General features: G+C 43.4%; 3 protein-coding genes across 8 annotated transcripts; 2 read left to right on the top strand and 1 right to left on the bottom strand.

Moving 5' to 3' along the window:
- Positions 417-4,864, bottom strand: GPN3 (GPN-loop GTPase 3). Its single transcript, XM_021412629.1, has 8 exons — positions 4,704-4,864; positions 4,520-4,628; positions 4,246-4,413; positions 2,801-2,925; positions 2,189-2,304; positions 1,937-2,033; positions 1,306-1,434; positions 417-884 (listed from the first exon to the last, which is right to left on the bottom strand). Exons 1-8 carry the CDS (start codon positions 4,749-4,751, stop codon positions 822-824), a joined length of 855 nt encoding a protein of 284 aa, XP_021268304.1. The 5' UTR covers positions 4,752-4,864; the 3' UTR covers positions 417-821.
- DENR (density regulated re-initiation and release factor) lies at positions 3,619-10,106 on the top strand. Of its 2 annotated transcripts, none has more exons than XM_021412640.1 (8): positions 3,619-3,670; positions 5,861-5,975; positions 6,791-6,810; positions 7,087-7,171; positions 7,780-7,863; positions 8,968-9,084; positions 9,376-9,515; positions 9,832-10,106. In XM_021412640.1, the coding sequence occupies exons 2-8, from the start codon at positions 5,870-5,872 to the stop codon at positions 9,874-9,876; spliced, it is 597 nt and encodes a 198-aa protein (XP_021268315.1). In that variant the 5' UTR covers positions 3,619-3,670; positions 5,861-5,869; the 3' UTR covers positions 9,877-10,106. The 2 variants fall into 2 exon arrangements, with proteins under 2 accessions (XP_021268315.1, XP_021268314.1); XM_021412639.1 differs by lacking the exon at positions 3,619-3,670 and adding an exon at positions 4,843-4,979.
- LOC110406295 lies at positions 10,576-23,455 on the top strand. 5 transcript variants are annotated; one of them, XR_002443377.1, is made up of 7 exons: positions 10,584-11,199; positions 11,950-12,050; positions 12,643-13,380; positions 17,036-17,216; positions 17,823-17,972; positions 19,589-19,679; positions 21,644-23,455. XR_002443377.1 is itself a non-coding variant. In XM_021412619.1 (6 exons), exons 2-5 carry the CDS (start codon positions 11,956-11,958, stop codon positions 19,671-19,673), a joined length of 1,068 nt encoding a protein of 355 aa, XP_021268294.1. In that variant the 5' UTR covers positions 10,576-11,199; positions 11,950-11,955; the 3' UTR covers positions 19,674-19,679; positions 21,644-23,455. The 5 variants fall into 5 exon arrangements, 4 of the variants coding, with proteins under 4 accessions (XP_021268294.1, XP_021268295.1, XP_021268291.1 ...); XM_021412619.1 differs by lacking the exon at positions 17,036-17,216 and having other exon boundaries at positions 10,576-11,199; XM_021412620.1 differs by lacking the exons at positions 19,589-19,679; positions 21,644-23,455 and having other exon boundaries at positions 17,823-19,582.

Genomic DNA, 23,471 nt, shown 5'->3' with positions numbered 1-23,471 from the left:
AGCCACATAATGAGGTTACACTACAACTATTAAAAACCAAACATGGTCAGGATTTCTGGCCCCATGCTTCAAAGTCCTGAGGAGCTGAGTTTTCTAACCTCTTCCTGGTTATGGCAATGACTACCCTGAACTCTCACCTAACTGTCCAGCTCTGTGAGTTTGGTTTGAGTTTTGGTGAGAAGGTTTGTCATATCCTCAGGTTTAGATAAGTGCCACTGCCTCAAAGTATTCAATCATTGGTTTGGTTTACCAAGCTGCTCCTACAAAATGACAGTAGATGCTCTTATTCTACTGAAGTACTTGGCTGACATTTTGTATGGGATAATTTCTAAAACATGAACTGTATACTACATAGAGAAAGATGACATGCCTGTATATGGGCATTTACTGATATTAAGCTTTACATAACCATGAGGCCCTTTTTAGAAAATACTTTTATTCAGTCACTCCATGAATAAAACTCATTCCTTAGGATTAAGGAAAGGTTTATAAATACTTGGACACGTCTAGCAGAAAAACATCCTCCAATTCAGCTGAAAGTAGCTAATAAATTGGACTAATAAATTTTAGGAGAAGTAATAAAAAATCTTTTGAAAACACTCGAGAATCCAGGAACATTCTGTATTTACAAAAGAACTATAAACAGTAATATAGCTCACTATATTCTGTCATATAAACTGTCATATAGCTCACTTTCCACTAGAAATGTTAGTTATCTTAAAGGCAAAACATCAAATAAATATGTCTGTGTGGAGGTGGATTTTTTTTTCTTTAAAACACAAAAGCAAGGTATTTTCTTCCTCTTTTCCAACATTTGCTTCCTACTCATTCACATGATCTTGAAAATACTCATCCACAAGTGCAGATTTATCTTCTTCATATTCCTGCCAAAAAGAAAACAAAAAATGTAGAACCTGACTTTTCTCTAGTGGCTGTTGAACATTGTCTGTTCTGCGATGCTTTGTTTTAGAAACCACAACAGTGTCCAACGTTATTCTATAAAACAAGTAGCAAAACTGTCTGAAAAGCAGTTTGTTTCTAGAGCTATCAAAAATGTATATATCAAAATCGAGATGCAGTTATTTTGCATATTCAGAGAGTAGAAAACTGAATTAAAAAAACATTATAGAACTACAAGACTTTTTCCTTTGGATTTATGAGCTGAATAATAAAACTACACAGAACTTGGTATGATTGGTATACAATCATCTTTTCTGACCTTTAAAATTCAAAGAACATATTTATATTATGATTTGTATTACGGATCCTTTCTAATTTTTCATCTTATCTTCAGAAGTACCTTACCTTCGGTTCTTTAAATTCAAGATCTTCTCCATACTGAATGGTAGTGTCTATGTGCTGCAGAACTATGTTTATACTTTCCTCATCGGAGCGATCAAAAGGCAGAAATCGAACCATACCATAGTCATCAATCTACAGAAAGGATTCAGTAGGGAAATACATTCAGTTGTCTCACTGCACCACTGCTGTAAGCTATGCTCAGCAGTCTGGACAAGGCAAATCTATGGCTTTCCACACTGCAAGCTAACGGCAATTCCCCACTCCAAACTCCTGGCTATCAGTCCAAAGTTCTACCCAGTCAATAAAGCTGTCTCCCAAAATTGCTAATAGAACATGAGTCACGTGAATTTTACTGGCTACAGTCCAAATGGTAGTATCAAGAATCTTATGCTAACCAGAAACATCAAAAGCTGAGTTAGGACAGGCAAAAAGTAAAACATTCAAGTGCCTGTTAATCTTTTAGATTTAGGCTTTGCAAATAAATCTGCAGGTAAACACATGGCTTCATGGGGCAGGGGGAGAATGTTATAGTACATACAGTATCTAGCACAGCAATGAAGTCAGTAACCACACAGTACGGTTTACAAGTCTGCAGCTGTATTTAAGAATACCAGTTAAAGAGCAGTATACATACCAATCCACATATGGACTTAGTCAGTTTTTTAAACATTTTGCTTTTCAATATATTAGTAGAATCTTCAATCATAGAATACATATCTGGATCTAAGTACCTGGGAGAAACAAAGCCATCATTAACAACGAAATACAGAAAAAATGAGTTGCTATGCTTTTAGACAGCTACCATAACCACCCATCATTCTGTGATCTTGAGCAGAGTTTATATCAAGACATTACACTATAGAGTAAGTAATGTTTTGGAACTTACTTTTCTATTTCCTTCTTAGCTTTCTTGCTCAACAAATCCATTTTAGTCATGATGTTAATCTGTGGAATCTCTAAAGAGATCATTGCACTGAGTGCTGCCAGAATTCCAGATATAAACTTAAGGAATATGAAAAATGTAGTTAAGTACAGAAAAGCACAAAATCAGCATGCAGGACACTCTACCACTGACCAGTCCTAACTTATGAATATATTGCATATGGGCATGAGGAATCATTATCTCTGTTGGAAAAGGGAGGTGCTAAAGTTCCTGTCTGCCGTCTATTTCCAGAGCTTTAATGCAGGATCAGCCACCGAAAAGGACATTAAGAAAATTCAAAGCCCTTCTCAGAATTCTTATTGCTAAACAGGGAAAGAGTCATTCTCTCTCTAAACTGAGAAAGATCTTATAGAATAACAGAACAATTTAGGTTGAAATAGACTTTTAGATATTAGCTAGGCCCTATAACTGAGGCAGCTGAAGACAGCGATCAGATTTCCCCCACTTAGCATTCCTTCCTTTGGACTAAACAAACCAAGTTCACTTTCTAGTTCTATACCAATATGAACTTTTGTGAAAGTTTACAAGAATTTGTACAAGATTTCAAATGGATACCTTAAAAGATTCCACCATGAATTGAGAATCAACAAGAAACACTCCACAAACACGGAATTCCCACTGCTGAAGCTGTTCCACCAGCTGTTTCATCACTGGCAAATGCGTATAGAGTTCGATCTGACCTAGGACACACTTTTGGATATCAGTATGCAGAAATGTAAAGCTAACAGAAAGAGCTCACAATTATTAGTTATAGAAATATTGGCATTATGCTTAATATGAATAACAGCTGACAAAGAAAGCACAGTCTCTTTTCAGACAACTCCGCCTGTATTTGGATAGAATCATACTGTCAAATTGGAGATGAAAAAAAATCTGTATTTTCCTCTCTTGATCTCCAGTTAGCATTTACTAGCAGTTGTCATAGACTTCCCCCACTGTACTCTGCTACCAAAAGTCAGTGCTGTCACCCAAATTCAACTGGGGCCAAGATCATTTCTGAAACAGCTGGAAGTGACTCTTGACAATCACTAATAATACAAAAAATGTGTGAAAATGAGGCTGAGGGGAGACCTCATCACTCTCTACAGGGACCTGAAAGAAGATTGCAGCAAAGATGATGTCCTTTTCTCATGTGACAAGTGATAGAACGTAAGAAAATGGCCTCAAGCTGCACAAAGGGAGCTTTAGATTGGATGTTGTGTGGGAACTATTGAGTTACGGCCTGAACCACTGATTGAGCACCTGGAGAAAAGACCCAGTCAGCCCTGGGAGCACAGGTGATGGCAATTCACTGTGCAACCGGCAGGGGTGGAGCCTGGCTTCACCCCTCTTAGACCTCATTTAAGGGCTGACTGCCACTCCAGAGGAATCTCTTTCTGGAGATCTCTCCTCTGTAGAGTTTTCTTTGTAAATTCTCAGAGATGGGTGAGTAATTCTTTTCATTCTTTTATATTATAACATCTTCCCATTGCGTGAGTCTTTCTGCCATTGCAGATGTCAGGAAGAATTTCTTCACAGAAAGGGAGACTGGGCAGTGGATTGGCTGCCCTGGGAAGTGGCAGAGCTTCCAGTCCTAGACTGAGGAGAGACCTCATGGTGGCTTACAGCCCCCCTCACAAGGGGAGCAGATGGGAAGCACTGAGCTCTGGTGACAGTGACAGGGCCTGAGGGAATGGCATGGAGCTGTGTCAGGGAGGGTCGTCAGATTGGGTATTAGGGAAAGGTTCTGCACTGGAACCAGAGAGTGGTGGGCACGGCCCCGAGCAACCAGAGTTCAAGAAGTATTTGGACAGAATGCTCTCAGACACACAGTTTGGATTTTGGGCGGTGCTGTGCGGAGCCTGGGATTGGACTTGATGATCCTTATGTGTCCCTTCCAGCTCAGGATATTCTATGATTTGGTATTTTGGGTCACGGTTTTGTGGTGGACCTGGCATTTCATGGCTCTTTTCCAACCTCTGCATACAAAGTATGACATCAAAACGTACACACTTGTTTACCTGGGCAGTCAAACAGTATATAATCATCCTCCACGTGCCCGAGGCTCTCCTCCAGCCAGTTGAAGTTATTGGCAAAGTACTCCATGCAGAACACCAGGCCGCCGTTGGGACCGAACCGTAAGGAATCATCTTCCATAACATCATCCACCTCTATGAGCTCCCGTATATCTGTAACAACAGCACATTTACGGCTGCGGGTAGCACAAGGCTGCCATGATAAAATCCTGTCCCTCCCAGCTCTCTCCGACGCCCGGTTGGGGCGTAGGGCTCTCACCTGCCATGACGGGATAGCTGAAGAACTCAGCGGCCGGATCCAGGTTAACCACCTGCACGGCGCGGCCCAGCGCCTCGCAGTGCTGCAGCATGGTGGAGCAGTACGTGCTCTGCAAGGCACACGCACACTGTCAGCGCCTGCTCATCGCCATCCCCTCCCCCCCCGCCTCTCCGACCCTTCTCACCTTGCCGCTGCCCGCCGGGCCCATCACCAGCTGCGCGTAGCGCGGCATGCCGGCCTCCGCGCAACGCAGCAGCGGCGGCGCTTGACCCCTCCGCCACTCCGTAGCGTGAAGGCCCAGAGGGCGCCTCCCGGCTACGGAGCGGCTGAGGGCTCAGAACGCGCTGCTCTCGCGAGATTTCGGTGGCGGCGCTGTGAGGGGCGCGTGTGCCGCGCGGTGCGTGCAGCTGCAGCCGCCGCCGCCGCCTGAGGAGGAGCCGCGGTCTGAGTGGCCGCCCGGGTAACGCCACAGCGCTGCGGCCGCCGGGCTCCGCGCGCCTCTCTGCCTCATTTCACCCCTCCCACGCTCCTCATGGCGCCCTTCCCCACCCCGCCTCCCGTCCTTCGGACCCCCTGCGCCCTCCCGGTCCCTGCCGGAGCCCAGCAGCCTGCCTGTCCCCTCGTTGCCTAGGGCCCATCGCCGCCTCTTGGGGGGATCCCTGCCCCTCCCCTCGGGCTCCCGGGCCTGTTCCCCCGGCTGTGTCACGGCTCCTCCTGGCTCCGAGTTTTCCACAGACGCAGCCCTAGTGGTCTCGGGGCTCCCTCGTGCGCTGAGCCACCCTGTTGGCTCCTATTGTCGAAGCCCCTTACCTGGGAATGTATGCCTATAAACCACCGCTGAGGGTATCAGTTGAGTTGGGTTGGCTTGTGTTTTTTTTTTGTTTTTTTTTTTTTTAATTTAATTTTTTGCCGTTGTCCCGAGATCAGGTCTGGACTTTTCAGACACTGATTTAAATAACCTCTCTTGTTTCCAAATGCATTCCTTCCACACCGTGCTGCCACAGCTCTTCTGTTACAGCTCACATTTTGCTTAAGCTAGCGTGGTCTGCATGTGTTGTTCATGCACATCTTCCTTCATTTTATGTTGAATTTTGTTCCAATTTGCTTTCTCCCTTATGTATACTACAGTTGCAGACTTCTTGGTATCTTTTGCATCCGCTTTCCCCTTTTAATCATTTCACAGCGCCTATTTTTTTACTTCTTGATTTCTTCTGCTCTTACAGTTGCACCTCTTTTCTCTGGGCTTTGTAGTTTGGTCAGTCTCTGGGGATTTGTTACATAGGGAATGATGTAAATAACTTTAATACAGAAGCCCTGACTCTTTGATTTTGTGACCTGCAGGCTTGTGACATGGCCACAGATGTAGCTGAGCCTGTGGTCCCTGACTGCAGAGGAGACATAAGGAGCGGTCCCAGGTCGGATGCCGACTACCCTCTTCGGGTCCTCTACTGCGGAGGCAAGTGCTGAAGGGGCAGATGCCCACAGTTTTTACAGTGGGTTGTTAGTAAGGGCAGCCAAGCAGAAAAAGTGAGACAGTTGGAGGTTTTCTTCTGATCAGCTTTGAGGCAGATAGACCGTGGTCAGGGTGGCCTTTCTTATCATCTCTCTGAAGTAGCTTTTGTATTTTATCTGAAGCATTTCTGGTGAAGTACGAGGATCTTCCCTCTGAGAGATGGAGGTGCTGATGGTTTTCTGTGTACGAAAGCTCTGTTAGAGGAGTGGGGCTCAGACATTTTGAGCAAAGATTTGTTCCCACAGAAAGCTGGTAGAACCTTTAGCACAGAATAGCCATCTGAATATTGGTGTGATAACAAGAAATAAAGTTAAGGGAAGTAATTAATGCACTGTTTGGAATTATGCTTTACTCATATTTGTAGTTACGTGGCTGAATTTTTAAAAGAAAGTAATCTTGAGGTCTGTGCTTTTGATAAGTATGTTATTTTGCATTGGGTTTGAATGCTGTTGCAGGATTCCTATTGTGAAGGAGTCTGTTGTTGGTTTGGGTGTGTTCCGTAGGAGGAAGACCACCCAAGAAGATGGGCATGTATCATAGCTGCTGTTCTGATAGATTTATCTTAATGCACAGAATGAAAGCAAATGACTAAGAGAGAAAAAATACAGAATGGTATCAGTTGTCATCTTTTGAATCAGCATACGTTTATTACAAGATGTTATGATGAAAGTAAACCTCAAAATACCAGTTTAAATAGAACACTAAGGCTGTAAATTGAGAACTCAATTGTAATTTCTTTTTTTCCCCTCCTTCTCTAGTCTGTTCATTGCCAACAGAGGTGAGTTAGTTTTCTTGTTTCTTCTTTCCAGTGAATGACTTCAGTGATGATTCTTTCTGATCTTTTCTGGCTTTCAATTGTGGCAATTTTGTGCTTTTATCCACTGTCATTTTTAGGATGTCACATGTCTTCCTATGTGCTGGTAAAGCATTGGTATTTGGTCACCTTAAGGAGAAATGACTGAGCTAAATAAATAGCAAATGGATTTTGTTGTATTTGTTTGTGATGTATCTTGTAGTTACTTTGCTTAGCGTTCATGTGGCCTTTCTTCTCTAGTACTGCGAATATATGCCTGATGTGACTAAATGCAGACAATGGTTAGAGAAGAATTTTCCAGATGAGTTTGCAAAACTTACAGTAGGTGAGAATCTTCTTTTATTCTCTGGCTAATACGCATACTCAGACATATTCAGAAATTCTTAACCTTGTCCATTTCTCATCTCTTCCATCTGTGTTGAGTCTGAAAATTAAATTATTTTCTTAAAAGTTTAGAATGGTTTTGGATGCTGTGAAAACAAGTTTGATAACATCAGAAAAAATCAGAAATAATATTTGACCTGTATTAAGGTTCCTACTGTGACCACTCATCCATGCAGTTGCTTCTCATCCAAGTTGATTCATCCATTTTTATGTCTTTGCAATGTAGACAGTGGGTTGCTGGAGGACAAGTCATTAGTGCTATGGTCCTTGTTGATTTGGAATTTCAGTGTCAGTAATTTCTGGAAATTACTCAGAGAGACTATTAAAGCTGTAACTCTATCCTTATCTGAAGGTCACAAGCCTAATTTGACCAAGGACTTTAAGGAAGATGTAATAAGCATCAGTCAGGGGATGCTGCACTAGAGCAAGCTACTTAGGGGTCTAGTGAAATGTCACTGTACCTGATTGCCTGTTTCTTTACGGGCGTGTGTTAGTCACTGCTAATTTTGTTTTTTTTTTCTCTCACCATTCCTCTCTGATGTATTTAAGAAAATTCACCGAAGCAGGAAGCTGGGGTTGGAGAAGGCCAAGGAACTGCAGGAGAAGAAGAAGAGAAGAAGAAGCAAAAGAGAGGCAAGGTCTAAATAGTTGTTTGTGGTATTGATTTATAAGCTGTTGGGGACATAATTAACATAATTTTCCATCATAAATCAGCATACTGTGGTTGATAATACATACTTGCCTGTTTGTTGTCAGTTGTGCCTGTAGTGCTTCATATATGATGGTTAGTTGCTCACTAAGATTCAGATTTTAAGCCACGTATCCCTGCAGATGTTTTATTTTTGTGTCTTGGTAACCAGTTGTGTTTATCCTTGCCCGTGGGATATGTGTAGTGACAAAAGTAGCTTGAAATTCTCTAGCTTGGGTGCTTTTTTTCCAGACACTTCAGAACATTTTCTTTAAACATTATTTTATTGTGTGGCATGCTATGGTTAGTTTCAGCTTGGCTTTGGTTAGAAAAGAAGTGTTTAAAATATTTGTGGATGAAAATGGAAATCCAGAAATGGAATCTCAAGTTTAGTGGTAATTTACGGTATAGTGTAAAGTATGATGGTACAAGATTCTTGAGAGAGAGGATGAAAAGAAAACAAGCAAAAACTTACTGCAGGTATTGACTGAAGAAACTTCGAGATAGAAATTTACTGTCTTAAATTATTAGATACCAAATTATAGTAACGTAGAATTGAAAGTGCTGCGTGTTAGGGGAAAAAAGCATTCACAAGAGGTTAGTCTTCTTGACATAGATTCTTTTAAATTTTCTAGGTGGGAAAGCTCTAGAGCAGAATTTTAGTTACCCTGGGGTAACTTGATGAGTGTATACAAAGTTAGCTGAGATAGTAATCTGATTTGAAGAATCCTAACAAGTAAATAAATCTTCTGCATGCCTTGCTCTGACTAATATCTACCTAATGAGTGAAGCATTCCCTCACTTTAATGAACATTTGACATGCATTTGTTGTTATTTCTTGTAACATTAAGTTTTGACCTGGGACCTTTATTTTAAAAATTAAAAGGTTCTGAATGGGAGATGACTAACATACAGAATACATTTTTATTTACGTGCACAGACTGGGAGATAAGTTTCTTTGTTTACAGGACTGAAATGCAGCCTTACAATCTTTTTTTCTTTAACTGTTACGTCGTTTAACTAACCGTGTAATATATTCTGTTTTAAAGGTGGAAGAGGTCAGATAAAACAGAAAAAGAAGACTGTACCACAGAAAGTTACGATAGCTAAAATTCCTAGAGCAAAGAAAAAATATGTCACAAGAGTATGTGGCCTTGCAACGTTCGGTGAGTTGACTTTTGTTAGGGGTGTTCTGTAGCTTTTAGATGTGCTTGCCCTCAACCTCATCTTACCCAGAGTCTTAGCTTCCTTAATGTGAGCAGAAAAGGTAAGCTTTAAGATGGTTCTTCTGATTGTATTACCTTGAGTGGTTTGCAGACTTTCACATTCAATGGAAATATTGAAGTATGTATCTTAAATTACCACTGGTTAAAACAAGATGTAAAGTCGAGTTTTAAACGTGAGAAGATCTGGTATGACGACGACTGAACTTAAACTGTCCATTTTCCCATACACAGAAATCGATCTTAAGGAAGCACAAAGGTTTTTTGCTCAGAAATTTTCCTGCGGTGCCTCGGTAACAGGAGAAGATGAAATCATCATTCAGGGCGATTTCACAGATGACATTATCGATGTAATCCAGGAGAAGTGGCCTGAGGTAATCAGCGGTTTCTTTTGTAAGAGCTCTAGTTTTCAGTAATAGCCTGCGGCATTTCCAGTGATTTTCAGAAACGGATGCAATCTTTGGCAGCACAGGCTGTCGCGCAGAAGTAAAAAATCAGTTGTTGCCCCCTACCTATGAACAATTAAGTTAAGGAGTGGTTAAAGTTGAATGTTGTTTCAACTGTCCAAAAAGCGCTGACTCCCTGACCATGGAGTGCTGTAAACTTCTCCACTTCATTACATGTACAGCGATGAGACATGGGAGAAGAAAATATATTTCATACAATGTTTTTTGTTTTTTTTTCCCTTAGGTGGATGATGATAGCATTGAAGATCTTGGAGAAGTCAAGAAGTGATGGTTAAAGACTACCTTTATTTAATTATATGGTTATAAGTGACGTAGCCAAAGTGAGGCTTCTAAACCCATGGATTCTGCAGTGACCCTGTGGAGAGCCCATATCCTTGGCATTTTCACTGTTCTGTATAGGCTGCTTGGATTTCTTTTGTTGTGATATTTGCCAAAGTTAAATTGGGGTCTATCATGCTTATGCATGAAGATTTAAATAAAGTTCCTGTTCTTCACTGAGTACGGTTTCTGTTTTCTATAGAGCTACTTTCATTCCTAATCTTAGAGAGAAGTAATAATTTAAGTAATTAAAATTTTTCTGCTGAATTAAGTATTTAAAGCATACATCAAATGTACAGAAGCATGCACCTCTGATTTACCAGCATAAAATCTGAGAAATCAGAGTGGGACAAGCACTATAAAGGTTTGCTGCAGGAAAATGTATTTTAAAAGATAGCAGTGTCTCTAAGGAGATAACTGTAGCTGTTCCATTATAAAGCTGAGCGGGGCAGTTACTTCCATTCGCTGACCTCCAGTTGGGTTCACACGTGTCCCCTTAATTAATTTCCACGTTTTTCTGAGCTGCTCCCGCAGTTCCCACGCTGGCAGCCCGTGGCTTCTCTGCCGGCGCGGGATTCGAACCCGCGGTTCCTATTCTGGGATGGGGCGGGACTCGTGCCCAACCGCCACTCAGCGGCTGCGTGGGGCGGGCGGCGCTGTGACGTCACGCGAGAGCATTGGTGCGTTAGGCGAGTCGGGGACGTGTGCTGCGCGGGGGCTCCTCGCCGGTTTTGAGGAGCTTTGTTTTAATCTGTTCTTGCAGCGTTTACGCCTCAGAAGCGGCCTGGGTGGGTGACCCTGTGACCGTCGGCAGCCTCCATGCTGCATGTTCCAGTCAGAAACACTGCCCGCTGTCCCTGGTGCCCGGCAGCTCCCCCGGCCGCTGTGCGTTCAGCGCTGCCGCGCTCCGCTTCTCCTCGGATAACGCTGAGGGGCCCCGGGGTAACGCCAGCCGCGAGCCGTGCTGCCCGCTCCACACAAACAGCGCCCTGTGGCGGATGGTCTCTGCTCGTAGCGCAAAAATATTCTGGCTTAAAGTAACCTGGAGTTTATTAATCAGCAATCTCAGGATGTGTTCTGCTTGTTCTGTACAGAAGGGTAGCGCCAGTTTTGAGAGCAGCACCGCTGAGAAGCAGAGGCGGGAGCTGCGCGCTGAGCTGCAGGAGCGTGTGAGAGCTGAGCGGCATGGTGCAGCAGCGCCGGTTACTGGGGCGGGCCAGTAACAACCGGCCAAAAATCCTGGCCTTAGCGGAGCGGTGCAACTTATTAAACAGTAAGTGTGGTGCGAGGAAGCGTAAAGCGTCTCTCTGGGTGCGTAGAACCATTGGTAGCAGTGCTGTGTCGTATGAAAAGCCAATTCCTACACTTTGGCTTTATGTTTCATTGGCTTTCTGAGATAGAAACATCCACGCTGGTGCTAAAATGGCCTGATCTTCAAGTGGATAAGAGAATCAGCACAACTTCATTTGAATTTGTAAATTGCTTCTGTGGCTTCTTTAAAAAAAATAACAATAATCTAGTGAAATAAATACGCGGGGACAGGGAGCCCTGTGCCCTGAGATTCTGTTGCTGAGCTTTGATGTCATCCATGAGCCACCTCAGCTGGTGACTGACAAAAAAAATTCTGTCGTTCCTTGTTCTGGAATTCTGCAAAATTTGGAACAACAGGGTAACAGTTTATGCTGAGCATCAAATAGCAATAACGATTCCGTATTTTTGGTTCGGCGTGGTTTGCTTTTAGAGGATCACTGGAGTCCTGTAATAGAAATCTTGTTTATTGCTACCCAGTGTTTTCCTAAATACATGTGGAGGTGGCCCTGTCAATTTGGAAGGCTTTGAGTGTAATTTGACTGCAAATATATAAAAATAGTTTATTTAGAACAAACAAAATAGCGCAGGTACGTAGAAACAGTTTATAAGAAGATTTCAGTGATATTTCTGGAAGACAGGTAGTGTGTTAGTACCTGATGACATATTCTTGCATTCCAGAATTTCACTAATTTGCATTACTATCTGTAAGCAGATCTGCATGATACAGCAGCGTGACTTGGAGGTTCTTTGTGTCAGTTTGGAGAGCTCTCAGGAATTAAGGCAAAAGCATCAAAAGGAGGCACGAGAGAGGAGGTACAGAAATCTTTGTGGTTTTTTGTTTTGTTTTTACACTGATTTAGTCTCTGAGAGAGACTTTTCAGCCACAGTTAGCTTTCTAATATAGATGTGTGCTGTGTCAAGGCGGTTTTACTGGACTTAACCACGAATATCCAGTGTGATTGTCAAATACCTTTTAGCATGAGCAGGAAGCCATGAGCATCAGACACAGAACAGAGCATCATAGGGAGGTCGGACAGGTTCTTACTGATTTGTTTTGTTTATTTATTTGCTAGATATTCTGGCGGTAGGGCTGTAAAATCTGGCCCACTTCTTATCCTTTAAAAAACAAAGTTTAATTTGTTTCCAGATTAGGAAATAGGTGCACGCCCTGGAGGTTCAAACAAATTTACCAAATGAGATAAAGCATGAAGGAGCTCTCAGACTGATATTGCAAAATGACAGTCAATTATGTGCAAAATTCTGTTGGGTTTTGTAAAGATACTGCTGTCTGTTAGCGTGTAAGCTACTGTAGAAACCTCTAGTTAAGTTTTAGCTTTTCCCAGGATAGTTATCCATGCTCTTTAAATACACTGTTTCTGATGATTTCTTTGTCATCCCATTGTAGTGTGGGTATGGCATTCCCTGACAGTAACAGCAAGACAGACTCAGTTAGGACTGAAGGTGCCCACAGGATATGCACGGAGCGTGGAACTGCACAGGTTCCAAAAAGCAGGGTAAGAATCACCTCTGTGATGTGTGAAGTAGATAATAGACTGCGACTGGATGCATCGGACTTGGAGAAAACTACCTCAGCTCACTTACATCGGTGTCAAAAAGATGTGGAAGGTTTGGCTGTCTGTGTGGAAGAAGAGGAAAAGCAGGATGTTGCATCAAGTTCTGATGAGCTAGACAGCAAACTATTTAATGAGGCAAACAACGCGAGGCTGTTGAGAAACAGGGAAATATCTGTGAACAAAGAGGAAAGCAGAGACCAGCAAACTTTTGAGTCATCTTCACCTGAACATTGGCTTAACATCAATTATAGGGCAGATTTGCGAAATACCTTGATCCAGAACACCATCACATCTGACAAGACTGGTAATGAAAATAAAGCCTGGGAAGAGGGGACTGGAATTCTGTTTAGCCAAAAAGACAAAGAGACTCCTATTGCAACTCACAAATCTGAATGTAATGCCTTTAGTAATAACTTGGTCGTAAATGAAGATGCATGGTGGAAGCCAATATCAGATCAAGAGTGGCTGGAGATTTTCAAACCCCGAAGAGGAAATGGAAGTAAATGGCAGAGAAAAGAGTGCAACTCTTTCAAGACTTCAGAGGAGATGGAGAGTGCTAGTTCTAAAAGGTTGTGTACTTGTTACATTTAAGAAATAGATAGGTACGAGTTAGAAACTAATGGGGACAAGTATTATTTCGAGGAATGGTTAGATTAATTGCTGTATTAACATTACCAGCTTGAGAAGCGGTCAAGTTAAAATAAGTTAAAATAGCTCTAAGGTATCGTTACTCTATTTATTTATTCATTTAATCTCTTACCCACTGGAGCTGCATGGGTTGGAAAAGCAGCAATACCGTATTACTCGCCAAATAAACGAAGTGAAGAGAAAAACGCAGATCATAAAAATCTGACGATTTTTGGAAATCACAGATGTTGCTTGTAAATCCAGTGGGTGATATGCATTCAAACCAGAGTTGGAATTCTAGGTTTGTTTCTTGAATTCCAGTGATGTTTCTGTGAAGCAAGAAACAAGCCTAGATTTTGTGTGATATAATGACTGTTGAGAAATCACACAGCGGCTGGGTGAGAATGTAGGGCATGGCTCTTTGCACATGCTGCTTTCCTCACTCAGGGCAAGAAAATGAGATGGCAAGATTTAAAGGACAGCAATTTGTCCACTCCGGTGCATCTTTGCGGCTCTCTCCCTGTGTTTAGACTGGGGAAGAGGGACATGTGGTTGGGGATGAGCAGAATGAGGTTTCTAATGCGAAGAAGCGTCAGAAAAATACTGAAGTGTCTTAGTGGCCCTGGAAGGTGTTGGGAATTTAAAGGCTGCTTCACATTTATAGAAGTTGTTTTACGCCTGCACAATCAAGGGCATTCAGAGCTGTGCCAGTTTCTGAGGATTTGTTGTGTTGGTTCCTCTTTCTTCCTTTTGAAAAATTGACTAGCTTTCCAGTTACCAACTCTATTTTAGAAGGATTTCTGGAGTTTTACAGGACAACTTCATAGCTGATTTTTAGACAAAGACAGGAAGAGGAGATAGTTTGACGGGTATGGTAAAGGAACAGCTGTTTTAACCTGCTAAGAGTTATGGAAGGGTGCGCCAATGCTTTTGTTCTACATTGCTTTCAAAACAAAAATGCTACAGAAATTGTACAGCAGTGAGACAGACCTGTTCAGAAACAAGGTGAATGGGCAGCCATTGGAAAAAGAATGCTGTCCTGGCACATTTCCACGTGGCTTAGCTGAGCTTCACCTTGTATGTGGACTGTCTTTAGTTTCCACTGTCCCTAAGCCATGAAACTAGACTCCATTCACCTTTCTTCCACCCCTCACCTTTCTGTATCTGCTTCCTCCAGCAGTGTAGATAACACACTGCTTTCCCCCCAAATCTCTTTTGAGGTCAAATCATGAAAACTGCTTTCGTTTTTTTTGTCTTTTCTTTAGGGGAATTTTAGGGGAGAGGGAAAACTCAACACAGGGAGTGTGGGCAGAGCAGACACCTGTTGTTAAGGGAGGGCTGCTCTGCCCATTTGGGGTTTGCTGAGCTATCAAGCTTTGTTCCTAGGAGCCCAGCTAATTGGAGGTGTGTTGACTCATTGCGGGCCAGCTCTGCGGCCATTGCTGACTCTCATTTGCCACTGAATATTTTCTCACCCTGTAAGTAGGAGGGAGTCTGTGGTATCGCAGTGTGGGCATCTTGTTGGGCTTCTGCCATTGATGCCTTAACATAACATTCCTTCTGGGACTTGAATCTGGATCCTCCAGTTTTCCATTGCCGGCTTCATAGTGCTGATGATGTATTTTGTGTGTAGGGAAGGGTGCTGGCACCTCCCTGTCAGCCCAGCAAATATTTTTGACATGAGCTTTTGAATTCTGGAACATCCACCGAGAAGCTATTAATTGTCAAATCCCTCATCCAACTGCAGGAGCGATTGTGAAACGCAGTAACGCAGGAATCATTTCTACGTGCTCTGATCTACGTGACTTCATTTGTGTTGGACCAACATTTACTGGCTTGGGACTTTTATCTCAGTTCTGTTTTTAAAGCCGGAGCGTCAGCAGTTACTCGTTCAGCGTGCTCCTGCTGGGCCAGCTCCCTGCCTCAGCATCAGACCTGTTCCTTCCCTCTCCCTCCCCATGTGTGTATTGCTCCAGACTGGCAGTGCTCTCATGCCCTGCTTCAGCTGCTGCTGCTTGTTCCCTCATCTCGCAGCGCCTGCTCTTGTCAGCAGCTCACAAACGTGAGCTCCTCTCTTAAAAGCCCATTGTATCCTGGTGTTTTATGAGGGAGGTGAAATGGGACACAGCACAGTTCCCAGCTGCTCTCTCTCACAAGGGCTTTTTCTTGGATTGAGTGTTGTTTAAAAATAAACCTTTTTGTTACAGCCTTGCCAGGTTTGGGATGTGGTGTCCTGCTGAAATAAGTGTCTAAAGAATATGTAATGAAACACTGGAGATTTGAAGTCTTTCTAAATTTAATTTATATGTTATTTAACTGATACAGGCAGTACTAGCAAATCTTGTTTTGTTCAGAAGAGCAAGGAATAAAAAAAAAATGGTGTATTTGGGGGGTCGGCTGCCATTTTGTTTACGTTATGAAGCAGAAACTAGCAACTGACAGTGAAATTCACTACATAGCTTGAAGCTGAGAGCAGAAGCCAGGGCACACCTGGCAGTGCAGAGTGCGTGCAGTGCTGCAGGCACAGGAGATGTCAGTGCAGGAGGGCTTTACGTACACTTGGGCTGCTCTTGGGTTCCGTACTGCTCGAGTAGATGGTCCAAGATAAAAGCTGTAGCATGCTAGCAATTATAAGTTCCAGGCTTAATCTGCAATTGGTTGCTGCTGGAGCTGGGGGAGGGGTGCGCTATGTTTTGATAAAATCCTGATTTAAGCAATTGAAATATAGAACTTTTTCTAAAGGGAACTCTTTGGTATGGGAAAGGTGTGAGAGAGAAGTTTCAGTCCCTTTGACATATGTATTAAGAGCTGAAGACCTTCTGTAGCAGAATAAGCTTGTGTTACTTGTGAGTGTTTGTACAGTAATAATGTGCTGGGCTTGATTTGTTGATTAGCTGTCATTTAAATAACTTCTCAGATACTTCTAAATATACTTAGGTGTATCCAGTGCTAAATTAATATTTTGTTATGCTTTAAAACCTAGGGGGGAACATATACCAATAGATCATATCCTTTGACTCCATGTTGAAACTGTAGCCAGGCAACTGAGTTTGGAGTTTAATCACCATTTTCCCAAACTGAACTTTGGATGTTCTGCTTGCTGGTGTATTTAAAAATGAATAAGATAAAGCCTCTCTGGGAGAGCTCTCCTGTGCTCTCCGAAGTGAGATAATGTGTTCACAGGTCTGTCAGATCCTCTTGGAAAGTACACCTACAAATATTACTTTGCCTAATGTGTGATTTTTCAGGAAAGAAAAAAAAGGAGTAATGTGTGAGAGAGAGTACCGGAGCACTGGGAGGAAGTAGTACTGCCTTTTGTGTGCTCTTTGAAAGGTTAAATAAATACTCCAGCACGCGGCAATATCTCTGTTCTTGAAACTGGTTGAATGTCAGACCATGATCCTCAGAGGAGGAAGCTGGGAGAGTGAAGATGTTGAACGTGGGGACAGCTCTGAGGAGCAGAGCAATCTCATGTGCTTGATGGTTTTCTTGGCTCAGGGCCTGGAAGTATTGATGTTGCCCTATGTGTTTTCTCTGAAAGTTTTAAAAGAATAATGTTACCGTTTCTGGCAATGTCTTAATTTTGTTTCTTAACAGTGTAGAAAATGTGAATCTGAATTCTTTTCGCTTGGATTCTCCCTGCTGTTTGACTTCCACCCAGAAAGGAGACAGGCCTCAAAAATGTGGGAAGTTCTGTGATGCAGACTCTGCTCTGGATATTGGTAACCTTGCAGTGACTGAGCCAAGGAATAGATGCTGCAATCCTACCATCACCAAAGTCAGTGCTTTATTGGAGAATGTGTTTTATTCATTATATTAGGGAATTGTAACTGATGGTAGGAAAGTGAATTTCTGCTGCTGTTATGGACGAACTAGGGACTTGAATGTTGGGATAGGAGATTTAAAGATGTTTCAAGACATCTTGGGCAGCATAAGGATAAAATAAATGATTAAAAAGATGAGCTTTTGAAACGAAATGCAATAATAGAAGCTGGCTGATATATGTTAATTCCAATAAAGCACAATATCTGGGTATGCTTGGACAGAGCTATTAGAAGCTGTTGGGCACTTTCTTTCTTGTTCTGCCTGTTCTTCCCTCTTTCTTGTGTCTTTGTTCACTCTCCCCTTTAACACTGAAGATGTGCTGTTATGTGCTGTACATAGGCATGTGAGAATCCATTAGAAAGCTGACATTAGGGCAGACTTCTGTCTTCTGTGTTGAGCAGAAATACCAGCAATTAGGCAGACTGGAGCAGTATTATATAGCAGTGTCTTGAACTGAGACATTTTAAAATGAAAGTGATGATTCTTGCTACATCATAACCCTTTGACATATTCCAGAAAGATCATTTCCTAACTTTGGCTCACTTTCTGTCTCCTCCAGGATGCCAGTTCCCCCATCAGTATTGGCTGAATCTCAACAGATGGTTGCTGGCCTGGAGCCTTGCGATCTCCTCCACACAAGCTCTCACTGCAGTCCAAACAACAGCAGCATTAACAACGGCATTTACTGCTCATCTACAGCTGAATTTAGGTGGCTGGGAAGAGTCATTGTGAACATGGTGCTTGACCTGTGCAATGATAACATGATAAACAATGCACTCTTCGTGCTTTGCTGTAGAACATGCTTCTACATGGCTTAGCATGAAATACTTGAATATTTCTGTAGGATTCTTTATGGCTCGTCACGGTCATGACAGGATTTGACTCTTTCATGCATGCAAACAGATGGGAGGAAGAAGTTGTTTTAGAACAAGCTGTAGGAGGTCTAGAAGAAAGTGAACAGAAGTGTGTCTTGTGCTCAGAACTAGTTTATTATCTGGCTGTATTTGTGGAAAGGAGGACAGTATAGGAAATGGTGATATATAGAATAGTTTTCTATGAATTTAATCCTTACTCTTTGTGTAAATAGCATTAGAATTTATGTGGGTTATTAGTTTTAGTTTCTTTCATTACAGGATCAGAGAACATACTGAAGGGGCAAAGAACCTGTGTATAGCTGTCATGGCAGTGCACTTTATCAATGTGAACTCTGACTGGGAGTTTCTGTCCTGAATATGTGGGCAATAGAAGCAATTTGAGAAAGTGGCACTTGTTTGTTTTCATAAATATCCATATGAATTTCTGCTTTATTTGACTTGATTTGTAATGATTGTACCACTAGAAATGAGTAGACTAATACGTATCACAAAGATAGGATTTAGGCTTTTGGTTTTAAATCAAGCTCCTAATGAAAAGGCTGCATGCAGAATCCTCAGCTCTGCTTTCCTCTGAAGGGTATTACTTCGCCCTAAAAATGGTGCACTCCTTATAGCCTTAGATGAACTTGACCAGAACAATGTTACTGTAAGTACCAGTCAAACAAAAGTAACTCTGATAACATTCAGAACCAGAGAACCTTAGTTGTGCTGCGACTGACTGAGAGAGTGTAAAGATTGTGTGCCAGCATTTGCATAAACTGAAAGGATATTTTGTTCAGAAGCTCATCACCAGGATTTCATGCAGTGTGAAAGACAGCAGCAGTGTAGTGTTTTGCAAAGACTGTCTTGTGGGCTGGATTCCTGAAAAGCCCTCTGCAAAACAGAGGTTGCTTGTGGCTCTGGCCCAGCCCCATCAGGTGTCTGGCTCCTGCTGGCTGATTGGCAAGTCACAGCTCAGCTCAGCGCTGTCCATCAGAGCTCGATGCCACTTTACAACCTGATGCTGCAGTTGTGAGCTTGGAAATGAGCTTCTCCTTTGGAACGGTTGCTTTAGTGGGTAGAAAATGAAGCACCCCCGTACTTACTGGCAGGGGTGGCTTCTGAACCACATCTGTAGGACTTTGATCTACTTTCAGAGCAGTTCTGGGCAGAAACTTGTCAGGCGTGTTTTGGTTAATCTGTGCAGGCTAACTAATCTCTGCTTACATCCAGCTCAACCTGAGGCTGTTCTAAACTCTACTTTAAAACGGCGTGTATCAAAATTAACCCTTGAAGTGTAATCAGTTATAATTTGTACCTGATGAATTCTGTGCCCTGTTTGGAGGAGGGAGGAGAAAAGCAGATTAAAAAGTGTGTCATTGGTGCCTGCCAGTTTGAATCTGGCAGCTCTATAATTTTTCATTGTCTGAGTTCTTTGATTTCCATGCCGTGTTTTTGCATTACAATACAGACAACCGAGCTTGCAGAAACCCCTCACAGGATGCAGTTATCTGCTTCAGAAGAAGATGCTTAAGCTCCCATTCTTTTCTCTGTGATGCTTTGTGAGTATGTTTGTTTGTTTGTTTTCCCACTTGATTTATTTTTGTTTGTTCCCCTTTTTTGTAAATGCATCTGCAGTATTCATCGAAGCCTATGGATTTCTGAGATGAGCCTCCAAGTGCCCTGCTCTGAATGCATTTCCAATAAAACTCTTGTGTGTGCCATAGCAGCAAACGGACAGAAAAGCAGCCAGTAATTCCTTTAGTCCAACAATTAAACTTCTCACAAGCGTGTTCCTCTGCTCCCTGCCCAGAAAAAGTCTGGCCAGCCACATCTTGCTGCTCCATTCCTGAGTTGCAGTCCTTGTACCTGCGCACAGCTCATTGTAATTAGAGTCCTTCTGCATGTTACAGATAACACAGCTGAGGATACGAACATTGTTGAATAAGAGATTGTGAAGTGTTTTTCAATGCCACGGCCAAGGGTTGTGTTAGCATATATTGTTCTGGGGCTCAGAGCTCCAAAAGTAGAATGAATTGAATAGAGCTGTTTCAAAAAGCAGCCTTGCCCGTAGCCGATTGTTTTTTCTTTTTTATAAATCCCGGAAATTTCTCACTGTCTGATTGTTTGTTCTACTAACGTGAATGGGATGCTTGCAACAGGCACCGTGTTGTCTGGTTCTGTGGACAATAGGGTAACTAGATATGGTTAAAGTACAGAAAACCACATGAAATTGAATTAGAACTAGCGACAATGAGGGAAAAATCAACAAAAAAGGAAATCTTCCAGTGCTACTGACACAACCCGAGAGCATGTCTGCAAAGGGAAGTGAGCACGCAGCATGCTGCAGCGCCAAGCTGTGTGACACTCGTGCTTGTTCTTCATGGGGACGCCAGGGATGCTTTTGTGCCATGTCAGCCCAGTTGGGAGCTGCTGCTGTATTCAAGCTGCACACCCTGCACTGGCTCTCTCCAGTGGAGCTCGCCCCTTTGTGCCCCTGGGAGCGGTGTGAGCTTGCAGCCCTGCCCTGCTGCTGTTGCTGCAGGTACGCACTGCATTAAGTCCGGAGACGCTCAGTCTTCTTTCAGAAGTTGGGTTTGCTTAGGGCACACTAATGGGGCTCTCAGGGGAAATAGATGCTGAGTAGCCAGAATGCCATCCCTTACTTTGCTTTAATACTCCTGTGTGGAGGTCTCTCCTTTCCCTACAGAGATGGGCTCTAGGCCAAAAGAAGCAGGAGGTTTTGTAGATCGAAACCAGCGCTGTGACTTGCATCCTGAAACCACTGATGTTTAAATGTTTCAGGAGCAAATCCCCAAAATTGCTGAGCACCGTGCTGATGCAGCACAGCGGTAAGCACATGCTTAGCCTACAGAAATAATCTCGTTTGCCTCAAGTGAGAAAGAACTGATGGCACAACCGTACCCACAACTCTGTAAATCCACGACAAGATTTAGTGACTCGGCAAGTCACTGGCTACTGAGTAAGTCTCAGTAGCTTCTCTTAATAATGGGTGCTGGATCAGCTGTGGTCAGTTCAATCACAGAAGGTACAGAAGGAACTAACGTGTTTCATATAGGAAAGTGATTGATTTTTTTATTGCTTTTAAATCACTTGATGGCAGGTGCAGTGATAAGCACCAGGTGAATTGCCTGCTGGCAGTGATGCAGCCATTCTTATCCGTCGATCATTTTTCCCTTAGAGAGAGATTGAGTTGGAGAGAGTTGATGAGTCATGCAAAGGAGGAAAGCAATGGGAAAAGGGATCTGCTTGGTTTTGGGCAGCAAAGCTGTGACTCAGGAGGTGGCCAAGGGCACAAAGATCACTCACTTGTGAAACAAACTGGAATGATTTTTATTCTGTCACACACGAGTGGTATCCCTGAGATCGGTGTCCGACTGCGCAGTGCTTTGTTTACCTGTCTCCTCTTTCTGTTTCTTGGTCTGTCTGCAGGGTGAAAATGCATAGTAAATGGACATGGATGTGATTGCTTCATATATTTTAGAGGTCCTGTCTTTCCATACAGGTCTTTAACTTTCTGGAGGGGATGAAGAATTTTCCATTGTAGAATTAGTTTTGAGCGCTGAAGATCGTCAGCCCATCAGCTGCAATGGAAACTTACCTGATTTCTTCCAGGATGTTTCAAAGACTCACAAGCAGTAAAAGATGCCACTCTGCTGCAATACATTTCAACTTGAAATAAAACAGAGTTTTGTTTATCGTGGCATAATTCTATTTTTATAGCTGAGAGGTCAGGTTAAACACTAGCTTGTTTTTTAAGACTCCTAAATGTGTAATTGTTACAACAGAGGATCTGTTTTCTTTTACCTTTTTTTTATGGCAGCACATAAATATTTTTAGAGTATGACACAGCCAAGCATTCATTTTTTGTTAGGTTATTGTTTCTGTTCTGGACTTCTTGCCACAGAGAAATGAATAACATTTATAGGAAGTTCCCAATTAGCGCTGTAACCAGGAAATGCCTCCCACCATTGGTGGAAGTGGATAGCTGTCACCCCGCGGTGGGCAGAGCAGCTCTTCCCCAGTCAGCAGCTATCGATTGTAACAGAAGCTTACAGCGAGATCAGGTGTTTGCATGGGCTGTTTGAGCCCTGTCTGGCAGCAGCCAAGCACACCGTGAGCAGCTTTGGAGCATTTCAACCCTTTTTATCTTTGACCGTGGGGCGAGACGTGTTCCATGTTCAGTTTGAACTCTCTTGAACCAAAAGGTCAAATGAGCAAACAGAAGAGATGCTTTTGCTGCACCTTTCTTGCACGTTTCACACGCCGTCCAGCACACTCAGTTGTTGATGGATGGCATTTCTCTTGGCCGTTCCCCCAGAGCCGTGAGCTCAGGGTGCGCTCTGCATGGCCATCCCTGCCACAGGGCCCCTCTGTGCCGGTGTTTCTGCTGGGGGTGCAGCTGAGCACTCATCCTATCTGCTGCCCTGAATTAATTGCAGTGAAATACAACGCTTGCACCAGGGTTTCTCCTCGTTAACTGTTTCACACAATTTTCCGCTTCCTCTTTAATTACCTAATTGCCAGCCTGCTTTCCATCCTCTGCGACTGGCCTCAAAATGAGCGGAGCCATTTAGATCACGGCCGCCGTCTGCCTCTGAGCATCGCGCTCAGGGGGAATCTCTGCTTCTCTGTTCCTTTTTCAGGACACAAAGGCAATTTCCCGCAGTGACACACACTGATAACCCGCAGAGAACATTTCCAGGCTCCGTCCCCCAACGTGTAATGCCGTGGGGATGGCAGGAGTCCCCCAGGAGCAGTCCTTAACAGTGGCACGGTGCTTGCCTGCAGCCATCCCATTGCCACCACCAAGTTAAACCGGGATGGCAGAGCCCGGAGACATTCACGTGGGCCGTGCTTTCTGCTTCCAGGTGTTCAGGGGCACCCCTGCCCCCTTGTGAATTCCCAGTGGCGTCTGGGTGCGGGTGGAAGCAGTGAGCTCAGGTGCTGCCCTGGGTGGTTCTTGCTGCGTTCTGGGGTCGAGTTTGTGCCCGCAGGAAGCAGAGCCCTCCCCCTGGCTCTGCTCAGAGCTGCTTTTGGCACATGGGGGGCTCTGACATGGGAGCGTCGGGTTAATTTACTCTGTCATTAAGTGACTTACAACCCACGTGTGCACAGCGGAGCGCGTGGGGAAACTCCAGCTGCGTTGAGTTCGGCCGTGTACCCACGGAGTCGGATTTCTGGAAGCATTACAAACCCTCCAGGGAATCGCTTTGCTATTGTGCCCTCGTCTTGAGCTATTCTTGAAGAAAACAAAGCTGCCGTTCAGCTCACCGCGCGGGTGGGCGTGCTGCCGCGTGGCTGCGCCGAGCGAAGGCTGCGAGGAGCGGGCG

The sequence above is a fragment of the Numida meleagris genome, chromosome 14, assembly GCF_002078875.1.
Source record: "Numida meleagris isolate 19003 breed g44 Domestic line chromosome 14, NumMel1.0, whole genome shotgun sequence".
Taxonomy (NCBI): Eukaryota; Metazoa; Chordata; class Aves; order Galliformes; family Numididae; genus Numida; species Numida meleagris.
Note: the sequence above shows the minus strand (reverse complement) of the source record. Positions and strands in the feature narration are given on the sequence as shown.